Source organism: Stegastes partitus, unplaced genomic scaffold, assembly GCF_000690725.1.
Source record: "Stegastes partitus isolate 25-593 unplaced genomic scaffold, Stegastes_partitus-1.0.2 Scaffold1186, whole genome shotgun sequence".
Classification (NCBI taxonomy): domain Eukaryota; kingdom Metazoa; phylum Chordata; class Actinopteri; family Pomacentridae; genus Stegastes; species Stegastes partitus.
This window is the reverse complement of record NW_007578917.1, coordinates 72,306-94,771: the sequence shown is the minus strand read 5'-3', so window position 1 is coordinate 94,771 and position 22,466 is coordinate 72,306. Positions and strand designations below refer to the sequence as shown.

The following is a 22,466-nucleotide window of genomic DNA, read 5'->3' as shown; positions in this document are numbered from 1 at the left end:
CCCGTTAGTTGATATATAACTTGTGTGTTTCGACTTTATGTGGTGCTAACGTTACAAACACCCCCCGGTGCTGTCTGACACGGGGGCATCTTTGGTTTTTGACCACACCAGTGACTGTATTTGAAGTTAGGGGAGGAGGGAGGAGACACAAAAATAACACCAAACAAGCGAGATAGCTGCTTTCATCCACCTGCACTGTTAGCAGAATCTGGAGGTTTTTGGGGCAAACGTTTCCTCTCCTGTTCAACCTTAACAAAGCCTTTTAGTGGCGTAATGTGTCACTCCAGGCTGAAGGGGGCAGCTTGTACCCCCTCCCCCTTCATTACCATAGAAAAGTAGTAAAGTTAACCCAAAGTCAAAGGTCAGAATGTGGACTGAAGGAGGAGGTGGTGAGGTTTGTGTGACCCAACAACATCTAAAGTGGCTCTGATGGAGGTGATGTGAGCATCATCATCATCATCATTATCATCATCATAGGAAAAAATGGGGAAAATAGTCAGTGGGTTGGGTTTGTGTGTGTGTGTTGGGAAGAGGAGGAGGAGGAGGGGGGAGGTTGGAGTGAGGTTTTTGCAAAACCATGCTCTGCATGTCACGGTACTCATAGCAACCCTGTGATTAACAGAAACGGAGCGGATGAGGTCGAGACCAAAATGAGAAGTGAGGGCTGTTGGTCCAAGAGCTGGGCTGATAGTCAACAAAATAGTCATGGCTCTCCCCTCGCTGGTTGTGACCCGGGCTGTGCTGGAAAAAACACAACAGAGTGCCATGCTGGTTAGGTAGACGGGCCGAAGTGGAATGTGCCAGGTTCAGGTTCGTTTAGGAGTAACCTGGAAGGGCTCGTCAGCTAATTGCCTAAATTGTAAGTAGGTTACGAACAATGACAACAACTGGGTTTTCCCTTTTTTATTTTAGGTGAGTCACTGCTACCGCACTATTATTCGCACTACTGTTTTCTTCACAGGAAGGTTGAGTAAGACGCAGCTGTGAATACAACCACAATCCCAGTTTTCGCAATAAGGAAGAATATATCAGATATTACCAAGGACTTAAGGATGGGGTTTTAAGCAGTAAGTTCTAGTGTTTTATCAGCTGAGTAGCATACAGTCTGGTTTTGGTTTGCTATATGCATTTTGAAAGATCGTTCCTTACATCATCGGGCATGTTGGCTCAAAATATATCCCGATCAAGGCCTTTCCTTAAATTCAAAACACATTGTGTGTGTTTTGAATTTGAAACGTGTGCTTGCAGGCTGCATAATACAGTAAGATTCTGGGAATAGAGGTTCACTCAGAGTTTGTTGTTGAATTTTCCTGGCATGAATAACTTTAGGAAGATTTTCACCTCAATGTTGGCGCACAGTGCCCCTTCTCACCGGCTTCTGTTCCAGATGTGTTTGCCAGCTGAGACCACAGTTCTGATGTTTGGAGGATATGAACAAATTCCTTCTCATATCTTATATTATGAGTTGTGCTTTTGGAAATAGAAGTGGAATCTGGTGTTTTTGTGGCTGATTGCTTCGAAAGTGCAGCGACTCTGGTTTTCAAAAGACTTAGGATAAAAGTTTTATAGAGACAGATTTGTGTTCCTGGCAAACATAAAGAGATGAGCTTTAAAAGGCACCAGCAGAAGCTGAAATTATGTGACTGTCTTTTGTTTTTTAGCCAAAGTACAGTTTTCAGGGGATTGTTTTCAAATCCATTTCATGGGTTGTAGCTGTGTCACAGACAGGAAGGTGGGAGGAAAGGAAAAGCTTCACCTAAGTGCAGAGTAAAGAACACTATCACGTTTCCAGGATTATTTTCTTTAAAATCCTTGTGACTGTGGCCAAGACTTTCAAACACTTAGCAACAGCAGCGGACTAATCCTTGTTTAGTTTTTTCCTTTCTAGCTATGGTGTGGGAATACATGGGAATACCTGGGAACAAACATGCCCAGTGTTTGAAAAATAAAAAAGAGAATGAGGCGCTGAAGTGGTGAAGGCTGTCTGCCCTCGCTGTTTTGGGCCGCTGCCTTCTAAGCACCCTCAATAATGAGCAGGACCATAGTCCAATGAGAGAGGAGCTGGCCTGCACAGCAGCTTCAGTCCGGATAAAAAACATTCCACTGTAGGTCTCTGTTGAAATAACAAGGGCCGCAAAACAATCAGTCTTCACAGCACCCGCTCTCCCCATTCTCATGGGTAATGAGCAAGATGGGTAGTATCCCACTTGGCCCCAAACTTCACGCCTCCCATTGACTAGAATGGTTAACCTGCATTCCTGCACAAACATTTAGCCCTGTGACATGCTTACTCATTAACTCTCTTCTCCAAACTTGGATTCATAGAAAGGACATTGTTTCACATATTACTTTCAGAAATAAAACCAAACGCTAATGAGGCTGCTGTCCCAGTTCATACCAAAATCTGCGCAAAAACTGGTGCATTGCTTCCTTTTGTAATATCGTCATGGGGAGGTGGGCGGTCGGTTTACCACTTTTTTTTTTTTTCTTCGCTGAAATATGTCCACACAAATTGGATGGATTGCCATGAGACCTTGTACAGACATTTATGGTCACAGAGATTTTTTATGGGAAACCACAAGCAGGCCAGATTTTTCAAGTATTTAGTGAAATATCGCAGCACAAAATTTGGTGCGTACATGTATGATTCTGAGATGATATGTCCAAGTAATTTTGGAAGAAACCTCTAGAGATAAGTTCAAACCCTTTCTTACTGCCTCATTTCCACACACCTTGCTGTGTTTGTATGATTACCAGTTTCTGAAAGTTACAACCTTTTTTTTAAAGACATAATTCACCCAATTCCAGTGTACCAAAGGTGTGGGAAAGGGAGTTCAACAAACTATCTGTTCATCCAACAAGTACTTCTGGTGGAATGCATTGGCACCTGTACGTTCCTGTAATTTTAATTGTGAAATTTAAAGTGTGCTCCAAGCAAAACCGTCACGCACCCACCCTGGTGAATTGCAGTTCAAGTACAGGAACTCCAAGTAATGCAGTCAAATCAGAAGTGACACATGCTGTTCTACCTCTTCTTGTGTCTCCGCCACATCTGTACACCTGCCAAGCAGTGTGGAATAGAAATAATGTCTGCAGCTTTGCGAGTTTGTCTTTCACTGAACAAAGATGGAACATGTGTTTTTAAAAGATCACATTACAAGCTTTTTAAAGATTCTATAAAGTTCTACTTGGCAAATGCGGCAGTGTGTCTTGTTCTTGATTTTGGGGGGGAATGCAGAGGTAGGAATCAGGTGGGAGATGGACTGAGGTGGAGAAAATGGAAAACCACATGTAAAGTGTATGGTTGGGCTATTTGTGTTTTTGAGAATAAACATAGCGTACCAAGAAAAAATATTTTGCAAAGGTCAGTCATGATGATGACTAATGATGAAATGTGGTAGCATGTACTGTGCTACCCATTGGAGACATGACTGGTGTTTGGTTAGAGTTGTATAGGAGTCATGCTTTATTTCCCGGTTGTTGTTGTGTCAAGTTTTGATTTATAAATCCCATCTAAAAGCAGTGATCTGGCAAGTTCATGTGCACTCTGTGCCGTGTCTGATGTGGCTTTTCTCATTTTTGTGGTAAAACGGTAAAAAAAAAAAATAGCCTGCGAAAGTTTATAACATCAGAAAAACAGAAAAAATGTGCATTTTGTATTCACTCAGGGAATCACAGGGGAAATTACATTTTTCCAAAACATAATTTCTTGTTAGACTTTCCCACAACTGCCTGTTAGTGCCATTTTTGTGGCTAAGTATTAAGAAATTTAGTCCCCGCACAGTAAACTTTAAGTCTTTGAGATCTAGATCATTTAAAGGCAGAAGAAGTGGAGGGCCAGTAAAATTCTATCACTAACAGTAGGTTTCCAGCATTTTTATATATAGCTGCATTGTTGTGTATAATTCTACTGTAAAGGTTTGCTCTGAGGGGAGTCAGGCTGGTTTCGTGGATGTTAGATTTGCTGCGATGTCAAGTGTGGTTGGACAGTGATACCACAACAAAACATGAATGTGGGTAATTTTTTTTTTGTCGGGAGACAGAGACCAAAGTAGATAAGACGTGTCCTCTTAAACTCTAACTTTACTAACAATCTTAGCTCGAAATGTTCCAATCAGAGAACACGCAACGCCTCTGTAGTGGGTTTATATTCTTCTCAAAGGAAGTGATATTAAAGTTAAGATGCTGTTGTGGCTTCTCTGTGAAGACTTTGCCTCGTAAACTCTGCTTCTCCCGACTATTTTAACACAAATGAATACAACCACAACACTTCAGTATACTTTCAGCCTCGTATACCACGCTGTCTTTTCTGAATTGTTTGCATTGCTTAAGACATTTGCGTGTCAGCGCGTGCAACATTTTATTGTACACTTGTGTACATTATTAGAGTTCACATTTTTCTATAGTGGTGAAACTGCAACACTCCCACGTCAGATCAATATAGTCTTTCACATTTTTATTTTTGTCTACCATGTGTTTTTAATCATTGGATGTGTAAATGTGTGCTATGTGCTGATAGTTTCTGTTCAGTTTGATGTACTCTGTAAAACTGGAGCGTCCTGTTTTGCTCACATTTGTATCGTGCCATTTCTGGATTGGGTAGATTGGACAGCATTGTCACTGTAGCACAGTTCCTGGAGTTTAGCGGGAAACTAACAGATGATCTCACAAGGCTGACTCTCTGCTGGTTGATGGCATGAAGCACATGCATCCCCTTTTAATTTTAGGCACTAGTTTTATTTCTAGACAATTACAGCAGAGAAAAGATATTAACACTGAAAAAGATCTGTTACATTTCTGACTTCATTTTGAAATTTTAAATCAAATTGTGTTCCCAGCCTATGGGTCCTATGAGTAAACTCAGAAGTTCCCTGTCAGGCATAGCTGGTTCTAGCATTTGTGTAACCTAAATCTGTTAAGCAGTGTAGATGTACTGCTGTGTGGTGTTGGTTCGTTAGCATAAATCCTACACCAGCTATGCATTAGCTGGGCTGTCCACAGGGCGACATAAACTACCTAACTCCTAGGCTTGACCCGGTTCTAGTTTTTACAGCATGTAATCAGGAAACAGAAGTGAGGATTATTACTAATGTGTACAGCGGTAGGCGGCTTTAAGATCACACCAAAAACGGGGGCATTTCGCTGTTCTAGATTAGTGTCCATTTCAGCTGCAAGCTGCTGTCTTAACTCTGAGAGGCTTCGAGAGGCCCGGAGTAATAAACTGCTACTTTGTTGAATGTAACTCAAGTGAAACTGGTTGTGTGTCTGTGTGTGCATCATGTGCTTGTGCGACCTCCTCAGCTGCAGAGTATGATAAGACGGCATTATTTAGAAAATGTGGGAGCTTGCCCAAGGGCAGGAAAGAGGACACAATGTTGATGAACAACTGATAGACTTAAACACATCGATGCTTGAGGTTATTGTAGTAACTGTGTCCTCTTTGCTTTCATCTTCGCCTGTCAGGCTGGCCAGGACAAGTAGAATGTGGATTTCTTACAGGACTAAACTTGTGTTAGGGTTACACATTTCAAGTAAATAAAAGTAGGCAACTTATTCCAATTGTTTAAATTTATAAGTATGCAGTGTATTGCTTTGATTAAAACGGTAAGTATAATTTACAGATGCTATGTGTTTTGTGGACAGATTTGACCTTGTGTTAAAGGTTCCAATCATATATTATAACAGGTTATGATTCAGTCTTATTTCTGTGTAGTTCGATGTGTGTGTGGGCAAATCAGATTTCACATGGTCCTTCTTCTCTCCTCATGCAGGGAAGATGCATGTGTCTCTGGCAGAAGCCTTGGAGGTTCGAGGAGGTCCTCTCCAGGAGGAGGAGGTCTGGGCAGTGCTCAGTCAGAGTGCAGAGAGCCTCCAGGAACTTTTCCACAAAGGTAGGAACATGTGGAATCCATGTTTCCTAGAAATGGTTGTAAATGCACACAGATACAATTCAGACTTTTCTTATTCCTGTTTCAAGCCTTCGTCTCTCACTGTTATTTTGTTTTTAAAGCTAAATTAGAAGTTGATTGAAATTGATGGGAACACTCACTGTGCTTTTCTGTAATCATTTGTTAAACTCTTTGCTTGCAGAAGTGGATTGATAACCCAAATTGATTCATCCCAGTAAGGCAGAAAGGGGCAATGTAAATCAAACAGACAACTGAAAACAATTTCACAGGCTAATTATTGCCTGTTGATTCCTAGGATCTGTCACACTCAAGACTCTTTGTTAAAGCGTTGTATATACATTTTATTTTGGCATCAGCATTGTTGACTTTGCAGTTTTGTGTCTTGTGTTTTAATCGTTTTGGGACTCATTTGTGCCTGTAAATGTCTCAGTCACTGAAGGCATAAAGACATAAGGTTGTCTGATTCCAGAGAGTTTTTGTATCTTAAGAAAACTTAAAACAACAAGTGAGTCAGGTAGTTTTAGTTTTGGACAGGCTGTGAGTCATCCGGCATCGCAGTACCCTCCGTGTTGTTGAAAAGTTTGGGTGGTGCCTAGTTTCGTACAAAACTGCAGTCGGTGCACCTGATTACACAGGCCATAACTGTGTCATCTAAACTGTTGACCATTGCCTGTGTGAGTTCCCATGAAGCAGTAACTCAGATCTGTCAGTGCGTGTTTCTACGTAAACCAGCTTGACTTCAGTGTCTGGTTTTGCTGACTTGTATGTTTGCAGATAATCCTGGCTTGCTTTAGGAATTCTCTCTTATCAGTGTGGCCTGTGAATTTTCCCTTCATGCCGAGGTCACATTTGCGACAAGTGGAGTATACACAGTTACAGTATTTTAGCAGTCAAAGCTTTGTGAGATCAAGTTGTGGAATTGCTGAGTATTTTTGATTATTTTAGTCTTTACATGGACATTGTGCTGCAGTGATTTCGATCGTTAACACACCCTTCTTTTTCCCTTTTCCAATGTGTAGTTGTGTAGCTATACTGAGCAAATTGTGGCCTCTCATGTGTACAGTTTTAAACTTCTGCTACATGAAGCTAAAATTTGAATAGCAGATGTTGGACCCAGCTATTATATAGTCACTGAGCTATGTAAAGAAGTCGTTTTTACCACAAGAGTGGATTAATAACAGCAACCATCCAAACTTCTCAACTTGTCAGACAATCTGCTAGAGTTCCTGGTTAGCACAGTGGATGGGGGGAGTTGTTACGGGTTTATCCTTAAACAGAATACATAGAAGAAAAACAGCAACGTCTTTGTTTTGCTGAGCAGATGAAATGTTTGTTTCATACTTTTGGATTTTTTTGTTGTAGTGGGAGGATTACAGACATTGTAAATGTCCTCAAACACCAGCACTGTTTTTTTGTTGTTGTGTGCAAACAGTAGTGGTTACTATGTTTGTTTAAGAGTGATTTGTTTAAATAAGTAATGCATCAGTATTTGTGATTTGTTAGAGGAAGTCCTCTCCATGATCTTCAAGATTATGCTGGTTTTTCTTCCTGCACATTCCCTTCTCTGTTTAGCATTTCTCTGTTGGCTTTGGTGTTTACTCCTTAATCCCTTTGTAGCTCTATTGCCCTATTTGCTGAGGAATTTAATGCATAGTGCACAGTACAGGTTGTATACATCGACTTGTATAGGAGAGGCTGTTGGTAGTAGTGCTGAATTATTCCCTGCCCCTAATAGCTCAGATAGCAGCTTATCAGCCTGACAGACTACATTTTTGTGGGATAAAGAACTTACAGTTGTACAATTTGCTGTCCTTTGAAAATACTAGGGAATCAAATGGTGCATGCCCTAATCATGTTTAGATTTCTTTTTGTATTTACTATTCCTCTGGTAAGGTTTCTGCTTTGATCTGCAGACTGTTGAAAATGTTAATTAATTAATCCATCAAGACATAAATTTGCTCAGGCTGAGTCATGGACTTCTGCTGAGCTCTGCGGCTGCCTTTCCAGAGCAAAAGCTTTGTGTGGAATACACCTAGTAACCCAGTCTACGTTTGAGTAAGATCTCCAAATGGTCACATGAGTTTTAAACAGGAAACTTATATTTACTTAGTAAATTCCAGCTTTTGAAAGCAGATATTTGGTGCCTCAAATCGAGTTCCTCTGTCCGTCTCTCTGCTCCTCTCAGAGTCAAGTATCAGTCAAAGAAAAGAATTTTGCAGCGCTGCTCAAACATTCCTTTGTATATTTTTAAAACGTTCTCTAACCATAGCATTGGCTGTGGCTTTGTAGGAAAAGAGAATTACGCTGTGTAGCCATTCCTTTCTGCTTCCATGCCTCAACAGTTATTTTCTTGCAGGCTAAGAAAGCAACATGTGTTTTTGTTTACTTCAATCATCTTGAATTTCCATAAATGCCAAAGCCTTAGCGAGAAACATCCACTGTGGCGGGATATGTCTGCAGTTGCTGTATTCAGACTGTAAATGCTTAGATCAAATGTGATGCCAGCATTGAGCTTTAAAACACAGCGTTTCATTTTTTTGTGTTTACGTGGCAGTGACTAATAATTTAAGTGAAGGAAATCCGGTATATTGTATTTGTTTTGTTTATGTTCCTGATCGTATCTCTAAATGTCGATTTGTTTGTTTCCGTCTTCAGACCCTTCAGCCATGGGCTTCATTATCTCTCCCTGGTCCCTCCTCCTCATGCCCTCTGGGAACATCTCGTTCACAGACGAGTATGTCACCCAGCAGGACTTAAGAGCCTTCACAGCTCCAGAGGTCCTGGATGGGGCCTCCTTGACATCCATTTCTGACATAGAGAAGGTATAAACCATTATAATACCCCATATGATGACAGAACTGTACAGATTGTTTAGTCTAGGTGTGTGTTTTATCACATTTTGCTCATTCTTGTGTTAATGCAGTCTGGCACCTAAAGTGCATAACATAATAAATAGGTTTAGTGAAATTCTTTCCTTATAAACATTTGCACCTGCATTCTTTATATCCGTGTTTGCTAGCTTACAGTGTTTGCCTGTTCTGCCTTTTCAGTGGAACAGGGTGAAACCAATTGCAGGAATGTGTGTTGTCACCTGTGTGTGCATGTAGGTGATAAAAACAAAACAAGAACCCACCCAGAAATCATTGCCCTGTACCTCTGCTTGTGCCGCTTGGGTTATTTGGGTTTTAAAAACTGCTAAATTGTACAGCTTGTAATAGGTAAAAACCACTGCATGTCGACTTTTCTCTTTGTTTCGTTGATGCCAGTCAGTGTTTTCCCTGGCACCGGCAGATTCAAGGGTGCGGCGAATGACATGTAAAATTGCACATAAACAAATGATGAATAGCTCCTTTTGTTGCTAAGTTTTCCCACTGCTGGCATATTGTATTTTGACTGTTTTTGTCTTTCACTGGAAAACTGCTCACTTTTTTAAATGCTTTTCACATCTAGTAAAATGAGTCATAATCTGTTTTAAATGATTATGTGTCGACTGATGGGTGGAGAAATCACTCTCGGGGCAATCAGGTAGATGAGGACATTCAAAACTGAACGTCTGAGCTACCATATTATCTCTTGCAATGCAGAGAACCACCACACCCCCTCATTTTGACTCTGCGCCTCTGGTAGAAGAGCTAAAAGCTTGCATGACTGGATTCCCGTCTCTGGCACAGCCCCACAGACCTCAACACTGTTTTGTGCTGAGTCAGTTTTCCAGCCCTGGGCCCGTCTCCCTAGCTGAGTTATTTCAGTGTAGAAAATATAATCTGTTTCCTTCATTATCAGACTGCGGGTAAATATACGTCAGCTGCAAGTGCCACGTTTTTTCCTTTGACTTTTTAACATATGGAATTGTATTGTTGCTTTTAATTGGTCAGCTTTTAAGTTTCCACATTTTCAGAAAGTGTTAGTGTGCCTTTAAATTTGTACTGTGAGATCTGTTCCTAAAAGACCTTGAAGGCTATGTTGCATTCTTTGGCAATCCCTGAATTATTCTTTCCTCTACCAAGCCCAACATTCAGGGGAAGTAATTTCTCTCCCAAGCAATGAGTGGAGAGTAATAAGGAGAGGAAAATGGAAAAATGTTTTTGGATTTAGGCTGAAAGTCCCCGTCTTTTCCTGTTTTTAGAAAAAAGGAAAAAAGAAAAGAATTCAACTTTCATTACACTTCAGCATTTCTCTTTCTTTCACACACAGCAGTTTGACATATTTTTTAAGGTTTACTCCCAAATTTTTCTGAATGAAACGAAACTTTTACATTTCTCATTACACTGTCAGTTTCTCTTATCTTGTTTGGTTAGACCAGAGAAGTATAATGTGTCTTATCTTGGCCTAAGATGTGTTCTTTCTCACAGATGCACATGTACTCTTTGGGGATGACGTTATTCTGGGGAGCGGACTACGAGATCCCCCAAAGTCAGGTAAATCATTGCTACAAATACAGGTGGAAAGGGGTGAAAATATGGAGCTGTATTTACATTCGGTAATACAGACTCATGTTAAAAGTGTGTTGATTATTTTCACAAAACCTAAAAACTTTGCCTTTATTTTTCTAAAAACCAACACTTTTGGCAGGTCAAACAGCGCCCAACAAACTGGACAGTCGCTACAAAACAAGATGCAGACTTACGGATGTTTAAATCAATTGAAAGTACATGAAGTAAAGCCTTCTTCCAATCTAGTGCTTATGTGATTTGACTAAAGATATGGCATAATCTGTTGAACTAGAACACTTGGCAAGCACATTAAAAGTAGCCACACCCAAAGGGATTGTTTGTCGGGATTTAACAGTATCTGTGTTCAATTTTTTGGCATTACTCAGAACTTGAGGTAACAAAAACCTAGCCAGCCATATGGGTACAGTGAGGCTAAGTAGCATAAAGTAGTGTGTGGCAAAACAATTTTTAAATATTGGCACTGTCAAGTACATAACAGGCATGCCAACTTCAAACCCAAAGGCCTTATAATAACCTCGTATTAATCAGTTATTGTATTTCTAGTGAATGTACCATTTTCAAATTAGGTCTGTATCTGAGTGCTTCATCTGGTTTAGTGCACTCTGGAATGTGTTTGAACGTGGAGATGGTCTGGTTCACACTGCACTCATATCCTGACAAAAGTCAGTCAGCTGTAAAACACAAGCTGCACTGTGTTTTAACATTTGTGAGAAAGCACTGCCCCCCCAGTTTCGAGGCATCATGACTCACTCAACTTTGTCATCCACTGTGCCTCACTGGAGGGGTCAAGCTTCATCTATTCTCGTCAGCGATGCCCTTTTCCCTCATCTATAAAGGAGCTGCTTTGGTCATGCTCATGGCTATGGCAAATACAATATGTCATTGTTTCTGAGAAAATCAAATAAAGTGTCATAGAAGACATGAGGTGGACATCCTCTGCACCAACAGCTTTTTTTACAAAATGTGAACTAAAATGAAATTGACGGGAAGAGAACAGATGGCCGTAATTTTATAGCTTGTAGGTTTGAACACTTTCCACAGCTCTTTACAAATTTAAACAATGAGGCATAGTAAAAATTTACAAAGTCAAATTGGAAGATGAAGAAGACTGCAGAAACTATATGATGAAGTGCTGGTGATACTAATTGAAACAACAAAATTTTGAGTATTGTTTTCGAGTACAGCTCTGGGAGGCTTTGCTTATGAACAGCAGATGTAAATGCTAACATCAGCTTGGCAGTAGGCTAATAGTAACAGTGTGGTTACTGTGGTTTAACAGTTTTCAGATTTTATTTTGGTCTGTTATGTTGTTAAAATTTGCTAAGTGGTAGTAAAAATACAGTACAGCTGAGGATGGGAATGTCATCTGTTTGGCAGGTGAGAAGACTTCATTTTATGAAAGTTAAGAAATCACTAAAGTTGTTGTTGCTCAGGATGTTCAGGGTTTTTTTTCGGTTGTAACTATTACATTTCTACTACCAATTCCTAATGAAATACAAAATTTTAAAATGCGCTCCTTTGACTCTGATGCAGCTGCCTTTCTCTATCAGTAGTTACTCATTTTCATTTTCTAAGCAAAAGTGCATCATTTCCAAATATTCTAATAATCTGTATCAGTGTCAGCCCTGAAAAAACAAAACTTGAATGTCTGTACCATATTTCATGGAAATCCCATCCAGGAATTGTTGAAACATTTATCAACTTCATGTTGGCGCAGGAGGAAAAGTCAAGGAAAAATCGTTAGTATTCATCCTTTGGGGGCGTAGAGTGTTGTTTCAATCCATCCAGCAGTTGTTGAGATATTTCCAAATAACCAAAACAGAACCAAAGTAATGGACATTTTGCCATCGCTAGAGCCGTGCTGGTAGCATAGCTTAAAAAAAAATCACTGCACTTGTAGGGAATGAACAGTTGTCATGTTCTTGTTTTTATATTTGTATGTCCTATTAAACAAATCAAAGTATTTGGCGACACCATGAGTGAAAAATTGAGAGTTTTCACTTTGACCTTTTTAATCTAAAAGTGAGAAGTTATTTAAAGTAGGTGATGAGTTTGTCCCTTGCTGCCACAGCAGACTCAGTGTGAGTCAGTATGTTCATACAGATAGCATATCCAAAGATACCAGAGAGGCTTGTAACATGACCGGACTAGCTGCTGTTGTCACTGTTTATGTATGAATTGTCTTCATTCTGATTCCTTTGCAGCCTATGAAACTGGGGGAACACCTAAACAGTCTACTCCTCAACATGTGTGATGATGTTACATTGAGTCGAATGTCGTTGCGCACGGTGCTGGACATCTGCAGCAAACACATCAGAAACTCCAGTTGTGACCCTCCCTTCTCCTATATCAGAAAACTGGTCCGGTTGGTACTGGGCAGCCTTTCCCAGGTATACAGTGTAATCATGTAATTCAAGAACAACATTTCTGCCACTTTTGCACATTTTTGTTCTATGTACATGTCAGTACGCCCTCACTGCAAGCCTTTCCCAGCTAACTGTAAATTAAAAGACAATTACATGCTCTGTCAAAGCACAGTAGGTTTGTTGAATTGCTCAACAGATAATGGAGCTCCTGCTGGTAGATTATAATTTTGTCTCAGAAAGAATTCGTTTCTAAGTTTCTTTTTTTTTTCGTCTTCCTTGCTCCTCTTTTCGCAATTTTTGTCTCAGCTGGATGGTCTGCTGACTGATAGGGAGTCGCTTCCAGAGCGCAGTAAGGAGATTCGGGAGAGGCTGAGGGGAAAAGGCTTGCCCGCAGGTAAGATGAGCTGCACTGATATGCGCTGAACTGACATGCAGGAACTTCTCAGTGGTGTAGAAAGAAATTTCCGCAGCGATTCAGATTTATTGGATGTCAAAGGATCATGAGAAAGGAGTCTGCTTGTTGTTAAATTTTGAAATGGGGAGGGGGAGGGAATGTGACGATTACTGTTGTTGTTTCCCTGTGATCTTAATACGAGTGACACAACATTAGGCTCTCTTACCAGATTGTAGATGAGTGGTAATTCTGAGAATTCTGCCGAGTACATGGAGAAACCAAAACATTATGACCACCAACAGATGAAGTGAATGCCGCTGATTATCTTGTAATGGCATGTCCCCATCTGGAATATATTAGATGGTAAGTTAACAGTTGATTCTCACAGTCATTGCGCTGAATGTGGGAGAAATGAGCAGGTGTAAAGACCAGAGCTGGCAACTTGAAGTTGGGTGTTGTGCTGGAACATGTCTGATCCACAGTGGCTCCACCTCACAACTTACAAGTAACTACTGCTAATGTCTTGGTGCCAGAGACCACAGGACACCTTCAGAGGTCCTGCAAAGTCCATGTCTCAGTGGGTTGGAACTGTTTTGGTCCCTCACAATGGCCCAACAGCATATTTGGCAGAAGCCCTTATAATGTTTTGGCTGTTCTGTTCTTCCCTTCTGATAGCAAACGAAGGCTTTGAGTGCTAACAGTGCGTATGGGTGGATGTATTTTTTTTATACATTCCAAATTTGTGTTACTTCCATGTAGAGAGAATCAGATGTAAGCGCCTTTCCTGGCTGTCAAGCCATTCATCACTTACATCCTCACTTTCTGAGTTTGTGGGAAAAAAGCAAAAGTAGACAAGGAACAACACACTACAACCCCGAACTAGATTTAATTCAGGAAAATATGACCAAATCTTCCCAGTGGTTTCTGAGAGAACTCCGGCATTTTTCCAGGCCATGGAAAGGAGAGCAGAGCACAAACGTGGCTGTCGTCCCGATTATGTAAGCACGGCATGGCATTGATTACAGATGCATTTTTTGGAGTCACCAGTGAAGCTGCTGGTCTGCTGTTTGTATCAGTGCTTTGTTTCCCTGGTTGAGCACCAGCCAGCCCTAGGGAAAGTACATGCAAAGAGTATTACTCAGTTCTTAAGCGCCTTTCTTCTCAAGGAGCAGCTCTCTCCCTCCTGTGTTGCAGTGGTTCCAAGTTGTAACTGCTGCTCAGGGAACTCAGATATTGTCTTTTTATTTGTTTTGGACACTGTATGTAACTATTACTTTAATACTGATTGCCAAATGACAGCAACACTATGGTCACATTAGCGGGAAATACGTCTCAACAAAGGACTTCTTTGAAAAATAGACGCGTTAGTCCTGTGATTGATTGACTGTCCCGGGTGTGCCCCACCTCTCTGCCAGTGTCAGCAGGGATAGGATCCAGCCCCTTATATAGCTGATGGATAGATGAAAAATAGAAAACATCCTGCTTGAAAAATGTTCCCTTTTTTTTTTTCAGTTTTCACTTACTCTAGTTCTTGTGTGCCTCCCTGAGTTCCAGGAAGACACTCTGACTGTCTTTGATGTGTTTCCCAAGCATATGCTTTCTAGATTAAACCGACACATGCAGCGTTTTTACAGGACTAACGTCTCCCTCTGCTCTATCGTTTCTGCATTTCTTCCTCTTGTTTTTGCTCTTGTTCATGCACATGTTTGCCTTCTGTTCATCTCGTACTCTCTACAACAAGGCCCGCTGAAAATCGCTGGCAGAGACTTTGTGCGACATGTCTGTAAAGGCAAACTTTAAATTTATGGACAGTCAAATAAAGCAATGTTTATTGTTTCGTTTATAGAATGACACAATCATAGACTGACTGGATGCACGTAGAAGAAATTGTTATGTTTTTCTTTTTACATATAAGGGGGAACATTTCCTACTGAACAAAACTGAATATCTGCAATAACAGTAGAGTAGCATTTTGCTGATGTTAGTTTACTTTAATTTTTTTTTTTTTTTTTAAATTTCCAAGCCTGGTTTGTAAAACAGAAATGTCTTCCTCCGGCTGCTGCTAATTTTATTTGCCATCTAATTTGTAGAATAACCGTGGAAAATTTAGTTTGGGCCTGACTAAAAGAGTTAAATGAATCTGTAAATTTAAGCTGAATGTAAAAGGGAAGGAAACAAGTTTATTCTGACACATTCTCTAAACAGACCATTACAGGATGAAGGATGCATTCATGAACATGCACTCATGCAGACTGTTGAATATTAAATAAGCAGCTATTCAGTTGTTACTGCGGCATCTGTGAACATACTGTATGCTTACCCAATTATTAATTTACTTAAGCTGATTGTCGGCATCGAGTCCTTCAGTAGAGAGACCAGGAGTGGCCACTTGCAGGTGCTCAGTCAGTTGACGCCAAGCCAAGCCAAAGCAGGGAAGGTCTACAGCTGACTGTGCCGTGTCTGGTGGCCATGTCATGCTGATGCTGTTTGGATGGATGCCAGCTTGGAGAGACATTTGCGCATAATGAAGCCTACTGTATTCATTCAAATCAAAATTCCTGTTAATCCCTATTCATCATAAATAATACTGTCTGTTTCAAGTTTAAAGTTAATAATGAAACTACTGGGAATAAAGTGTGTGTTTTACATTCCTTTTGATTACCTTCTAAATAAAACTTTACTAGCGTTCAAGATTTTTTTTTAAAAGTTATTGTTTGTTTTAAGACTTCAGGAAGCATGTGCATCTGCTCATGGTTTAATTAAGTTTCGATTCTCTCCTGTTCTCAGGGAGGAGTGCCGCCCCCAGGGTTCTGGAGCGCTACAGAGCCAGGACTCAGGAACAAACGTCTCTGAATCGGGGCCTCAGTCGTTCCATGGGCTCACTGCCAATCCAGGACCTTGTGAAGGGGGATGAGGGGGCAACCCTTCAGTATCCCCCAACTGATTACCACGCCAACTCTGAATCCCCCACAGAACTTTACCCCAAACCCCCCTCACTCCAGCACCAGAGGTCCTATCCCTATCTGCACCCCTTTCACCCGCAGCAAAAGGGCCGGCCTGTTGAACTGGACCGAAGGTCTTTACACTTCTTCAGTGGAGAACTGGGGCCTAGTCAGGTCAGGAAGAACTGGGCTTCCTCTGTGGATTTGGCTTGCATTGATCCAGAGGCCCTTCGTTTTGGGGCTTTGGAAGATGCACGGAGAGGCAGCAGTGCTCTGAGTACCCACTCCATAGGCAGGCGCAAATCACCCTTACGGGCATCCAGGGATTCTCACTACCCTGAGTTTGGCGGACTGAAGAGTAGGAAGCCTCATTACCACTCGGCCCTGACTGTAGGCTCGGGCTTCACTGGTGCCTATGACAGGATCAAGGAAAGACAGAGGAAACTTCAGGTGCTAAGACAAGCAGTGGATGGTGAGTATGCTGTCTGAATCGAAGACTACATTATAGTGGAATAGTTGCTCTTTGTCCTGAGACTCAGACAAATGAGATAAATGTGCCGTTCAGTTTTATTGTGAGCTTTTAGAGGAGCCTTGAAGGTGTTTCATGTTTGGCCATAAGCATGAAAATCAAAGTGGTTTTCAGTCTTGCTCGTTTATGGCTTCACTCGTCTATATATTGTGGATGATCTTCACTTTTAATACGACAATCTGTTTGGGTCTTTGGCACTGATCAGATACAAACAGCACAACTAGCATGGTGTAATGCTGCTCACCCCACTTGACTCTGAAAATCTACAAACCACACACAGGCTGTTCTGCTTCGTTGAAATTGGGATTTTTGATCTCCACCCTTTTGTTTTTCCCCTTTGCAACACATTACACACAACAGTCACCTAGTGTTTAGTAGTGAACCATAATGGGATTCTGGTGTCACATCTGAGTTCGTCCGTGTTATTATTTTTGCAATGTTAGCAGTTTGTCAGAACATGTACAATGTGGGCTTCAATATGTAAACATTTCCTTACAACAAGCTGAAAATCCCTCTGAAGCGTTTGACTTTAGTCTGTGACTGAGACAGTGAAGGAAATTTTCAGTAAAGCATGCTGTTTTTAGCACTCAGCTGTGTCATAAAGATGTAAAGGAAATGTCAAAGTGGGTGGTGCAATGAATTTATCAGGCAATAAAAGCGGGTGCAACAGGGAGCCATCAGCTGATGTGATCTGAGAGGAGGTGAAAATGTGGCAGTAATGGGATGATGTGAGCAACCAGACACTCGGACTAGTTACAAGTTGTGTGTCTGTCTGTCTGTCTGTCTGTAACTACCATGTGGGATGGCAGCTTGGTGCTGGCCTGAATGAAGTATCATTGGTGGTGGCTGGGCAGCAGTGTTTAGACAGAATGTATGAGTCACTGGTACAGAGATTTCCAAATGGCTGATTCTAATTACAGACCAGTTTAATTCTAGCCTGCTGCTAACTGTCACACATGCTATATACAAACTCTCCTTTTTTTTATTACATATGGCCGTAAACATGCAGATATAAGCACATATGCTGCAAAATGGTTAATAATGTAAAGGGCTTGGATTTTTACTAAGGGAATAAACAATCTCTGTGTAATCACATGTTTGGACCAAGCACACACAACACAATTGTTTAACACCTCGGTAGTCAGCCCCAAGAGCTTTAAGTTTCCCTTATGAGCTTATTGAATTCTTAGTAAAGTCTCTATAGGAAAGCTAGTTTTATACAATGAGTCACATGTGGCTATACGGGTCTGCTGGCCACCTGAGGACAGTGGAGGAGCATGAGGCTTGAATGGTTTCATATAATAAACCACTGTCTTCTACCTCTTGTTCCCTGTCCTCCTCTTACTGTTCTTCCTCACTCCCCACTCTCCAGCTCCTTCCAGCCTCCCTGCTTTTCTGGCAGCTATTTTTAATGCTGACCGAGCCACCAACCAAGCATTCTTTTCCTCGACTGTGGCTTTTCATCCCCAGCAAGCCCTGCCGTCCTTTCCTTCTTTTTCCTTTTTCCTTTTTATTGGGGGGGGGGGGCATTTGGTTTTTGGATTTCACACAATAGCAGCAAAGTGTAAGAACAAGAGCATTTAGAATGGTGGTTACTCTGTTTATTGTCGCGGTGTGTGTATGTACAGTTGTATGCAAATGTTTGAGCAAAATGACGTTTAAACTTCACTTTTCTTCAAATGTTAATGCGCTTTTCTTTTTACTTCATGAACAGAAACATTTTAAAGTAATTGTGGCACGTGCAAGAGTTTGGGCATCTCTCTAATTGCAAGAGCTGCAGAACTTTATGAACTCATTTTCATTAGGATTTTTCATCCAGTTCAAATATTCTAACTCTTCAGACCTTGCGGTAACACCCAACAACCATGGGCTCCTCAAAACAACTGACTGAGGATGTGAAGAAGCAGCTAATTGATGCCTACAAAGCAAAGCAAGACTATAAAAAGATATCAAAGTGTTTCCAGCTTGCAATTTCCACTGTACAAAACGTCATTAAGAAATGGCAGTTAAGGGAAATTGCGGAAGTCAAGACAGGATCTGAAAAAACTTTCATATAAAATCGCATATTTGCTAGGAATAAAATGAAAACATGCCTGCGAAGATTCAGCTGTGCACTATGGATTTTACCATTTGAGATTCACAGTTTGAGTTTACATGGAAGAGCCACCAAAAGGAAACCAGTAATAGGGTCTGCACTTTATAGCTTTTAAAGTGCTCCTGCGTCTTTACAAGTGTATGAAAAGAACACCTTGCCATCTGTTAAGTAAGGGGGTGGAAGTATTCTGCTCTGGGTTGCGGTGGCCAGTGGGAGCAGAAACCTTGCACAGATAGAACAGATTTCTTTAAATATTAGCAAATTAAGGAAATGTTATACAGTCAGTCAAGGCAGCATAAATTGGTAAAACTACTGATTCAACAGTTTAACCCTCCAAGCCCAAACATTTCTAGGCTTTTTTTGTTTTTTTTGCTCCAATCACATTTTTCCTCACCGTGGGCTCATTTTTCACAGCAGTATATAGTTCTGCACCTGTATGGAAATGTTAAAAGAAAAGTAGAATAAAAGAAAGCTGTATTTCTTTGCTGAATTATTTTACAAAAAGAAAAAAAATCTAGAATCAGCATGTACAACATTTGCTCTCATGTGCCCTCATGTGTTACTAATAACAAAATAATGACGACATATATATTTAACTAGTTCCTTTTTTAATATTTGGCCATATTCTCCATCTACTCTGTTTAAGCACAGCCTGCAGTTCAGTCCAGAGTTCAAATGAAAAGTCCCTGCGTCTCTATAATGTCATATGACTGTTGGTTGCAGGTCAATCACTAATGGCCTCCTGATTGAGCCAAGATGTGTACAGTCTTCTTTTTTTTTTTTTTTTAACCGAATCAGTTTAATAGAAAACTGAAATTTGGCAAATTTTCAAATGACATATATATCACAATTTTCTGAATCTGAGAAGACTTTCTGTTTTTCAGAGTTTCTGTCTAAGATAAACAGAGTAATTTGGGGGATTAATTTTATTTTTTTTATTGGAGACATCGTGCCCTTTAAACCTTCCAGTAGGTTTGGAGGTGTAGAGAGGTAAACCCTGGTCAGACACAACCTTTGCAATTTACATAGTTTCAAAATACACTTTCGTTTTCAAAGTGATTATTGTTGCTGATGAAATCGATTAATTGCTGCTTTTGGAATGACCCTCACAGTGCCCTGAATCAAACATTTTTTTAAAAATCTATGTGTAGATCTTAAAAAACTGCTTTGCTTGCTAGGCAGCCTAAAAATATCTCATGACTTATGGTCTCTGCCAAGGTGGGGTGGGGTTGCTAAGCACTGACTTCGTATGGTGCACAAACTTTTGCACAACACTTACTATTTAATTAGGTTCATGAAAGTAAAAGTAACAGTGCTGTAATGTTTGGTGACTTCTTTTTCTATTACGTGTGCTTTGGTTGTGATCATGTCATTGCGCTTTAAAATCAACAAAATCTATAATTTACCCAGAGGTTCCTAAACGTTTTCTCCATGTGTGTTCATGCTTGTACACGTACAGAAAAAACTTGAGAGGAGTATCTTTGTGTATTTTTTGTGTGAATAGCTTTTAATTAATATTAAATGATGACTGATGTGGGACCGCATGCTGACGCACAGGATTGTTTACTACCACTAAAATTGACTGAGGGTGACTATGAAGACTGAGCCAAAATATTTCTGTCTTCCATCCCAGAGCTATTTTGCTATAGTATGATTGGGGCCTAATTAAGCACAACCCCTTTCCAGGGCGTTGTGGATGTGTTACTTGGCAGAGACCTTCTTTTCTTTCTTTTTTTTCTCTTACTTCTTTCTGTTCTTTTCTGCAGGAAAGTGATGGCACAGCAGTGGTCAGTGGTCTCAGGTTTCACAGAGTTAACACACCGCTTCTCTGCCTTCTGTGTGTGTGTGTGTGTGTGTGTGTGTGTGTGTGTGTGTGTGTGTGTGTGCATTTGCAAATCATTTTTTATTGGAATATGTATTACAACACTAAACACTGTTGGTGTGCATGCCTGTGTGTGCATGGGCATGTTTGTACCTGGTTCCCTCCATCTCATCCAGTGCCTAGGCAGCTCCCCCCCCTCACCCCTCCCCCGTATAGGTGCCAAGGTGCTTTAACTTCAATGAGTAGAAACTTTCCTCGCAGACCTAGAGGCTGTAATTGGAGTCATGCGTAGCGGATGAGGGAATTCCTAACATTATTGGACTTTTCCGGCACTTGGCAGCGGGTCATGTGGCTTTGGGCCGGGGCAGGTCCAGCTTGGACGGCAGTACAGAACACTGCTGCTCCAGGGGGAGGGGAGGTGTTTCCAAAAGCACACCCTCCCCAAATTTTCATAATTATATTACAGTTTGGTTTGTTGACTCCGAAGGCTGCATGAGGATTAGAGTATTTCGAGGGTTTTTAGGAAAAACTTTTGACGATTAGGTTTATTTCTGATCTAATTAACTGCCTGACTCATTTTCTCCTCACTTTAAGAATAACGCCTAAAAGAAGCACCGTAAGGGTTCACAAACAATGTGGACATTTTGTAAATAGAGGTTTTAACCTTAGATTTTTTTACTACCCCATTTGCACCTAAAATTCCACTTTTACAAAATCTGCACTGTTCTGTTTTTCTTCTGACTCATGTTAACTCAGGGGGGAACTTAAGGGTTTCTGTAAGCTATTATCCAGCTTTAAAGGGAGTTTCTCCTTTCTCCGTGGGACCACCAGGCTTTAAATAACCCCAGAACCTGAGTTTGTGTCTCTTCTCAGCTTGAATATCCCAAAAGGCCGTAGCCCACAGAAGCTGTTTGTGTACTTACACAAAGCTCATGCAGAAGTGTCAGTTCGGCAAGAAAGCAAGGAGAAGGGAAAAACAAATAATTCATGTGAGGTCAAATGAGAAGACAAGGCAAGGCGAGGTAAATGCAGACTGTGGTTATTTTTCCCCGAAGTGATGTTGTTTGCATTAAAATGTGGACAGATTGCTTCTCTAGCAACTGTGCGTGACTCCATGAGAAAAACTGTTGTCCAAAAATCACATAACTATTTGATTTTCCTCTATCATTTTCATCTTTAAAAAGAGGATGGGCTTCCGAAAATTCAGCCAGTTTATTGTATTTGTGGTTAGTCTTGTCATATTTTACATTTCCTTGGAAACAATAACAGTCAGTGGAGAGTTGCACTAAGAAGGAGCTATGCAGTGACCAAACAGGTCACCTTCATGTCTAAATGAGCGCTCAGGAAATCATGATGGCTGCCTTAATATGTCGAACCTTATAACGTTTCTGTATTCCTTTTAACATGAGTCTGAACTTATTGTTGACACATTAATGCGTCAGTACTCACAATAAACAGTACGTAAGATCATAGATTATTGCGACATGGAGACAGAACTGATCAGGATCTAATGGTGAAAGATATTCTGTACTTGTCTTCACCTCAGACAGGTGAGCTGTCAAACACAGAGACAGAGTTTATAAGCTCCGTTTAAATTAGGTGTTAAATAGTGGTTGTCTTCAGGGTAAATCCAGAGCATTGACAGAATTGCCTGTGTTTAGGAAATCATAAATAAATTATAGTTATTTGGACACTTTGATAGGCTCCCTAACAGTTTAGACTCATCCTTTTGTTTATTAGTGCATTTATAAGCATTATAGACCACATGACGTACCGTCCAATCTCACCCATGTGACAGATATCACGTGTTTACTGTGGCTCTCTCCGTCATTGTGCTGAGTGTGTCCGAATTAGGCCAAGAGTACCACTACTGTAGAAGTGACCTTTGTCTGAATGACAGAATAGTGTCACTTTAATAGACTGATGAGGCAGCAATGTTTCGTATCCCGTATCTG

The 22,466-nt window shown here is 40.7% G+C and overlaps 1 protein-coding gene across 3 annotated transcripts in view; it reads left to right on the top strand.

Moving 5' to 3' along the window:
• The window catches only part of ptpn13 (protein tyrosine phosphatase non-receptor type 13), a 47,799-nt gene that overhangs the window by 383 nt on the left and 24,950 nt on the right, over window positions 1-22,466 (top strand). For all 3 annotated transcript variants that reach the window (XM_008297099.1, XM_008297098.1, XM_008297100.1), the window contains exons 2-7: window positions 5,772-5,891; window positions 8,565-8,731; window positions 10,262-10,327; window positions 12,568-12,753; window positions 13,036-13,123; window positions 15,911-16,537. In XM_008297099.1, coding sequence (XP_008295321.1) covers window positions 5,777-5,891; window positions 8,565-8,731; window positions 10,262-10,327; window positions 12,568-12,753; window positions 13,036-13,123; window positions 15,911-16,537 — 1,249 coding nt within the window. In that variant the 5' untranslated portion in view covers window positions 5,772-5,776. The remainder of the gene's footprint in view (window positions 1-5,771; window positions 5,892-8,564; window positions 8,732-10,261; window positions 10,328-12,567; window positions 12,754-13,035; window positions 13,124-15,910; window positions 16,538-22,466) is intronic.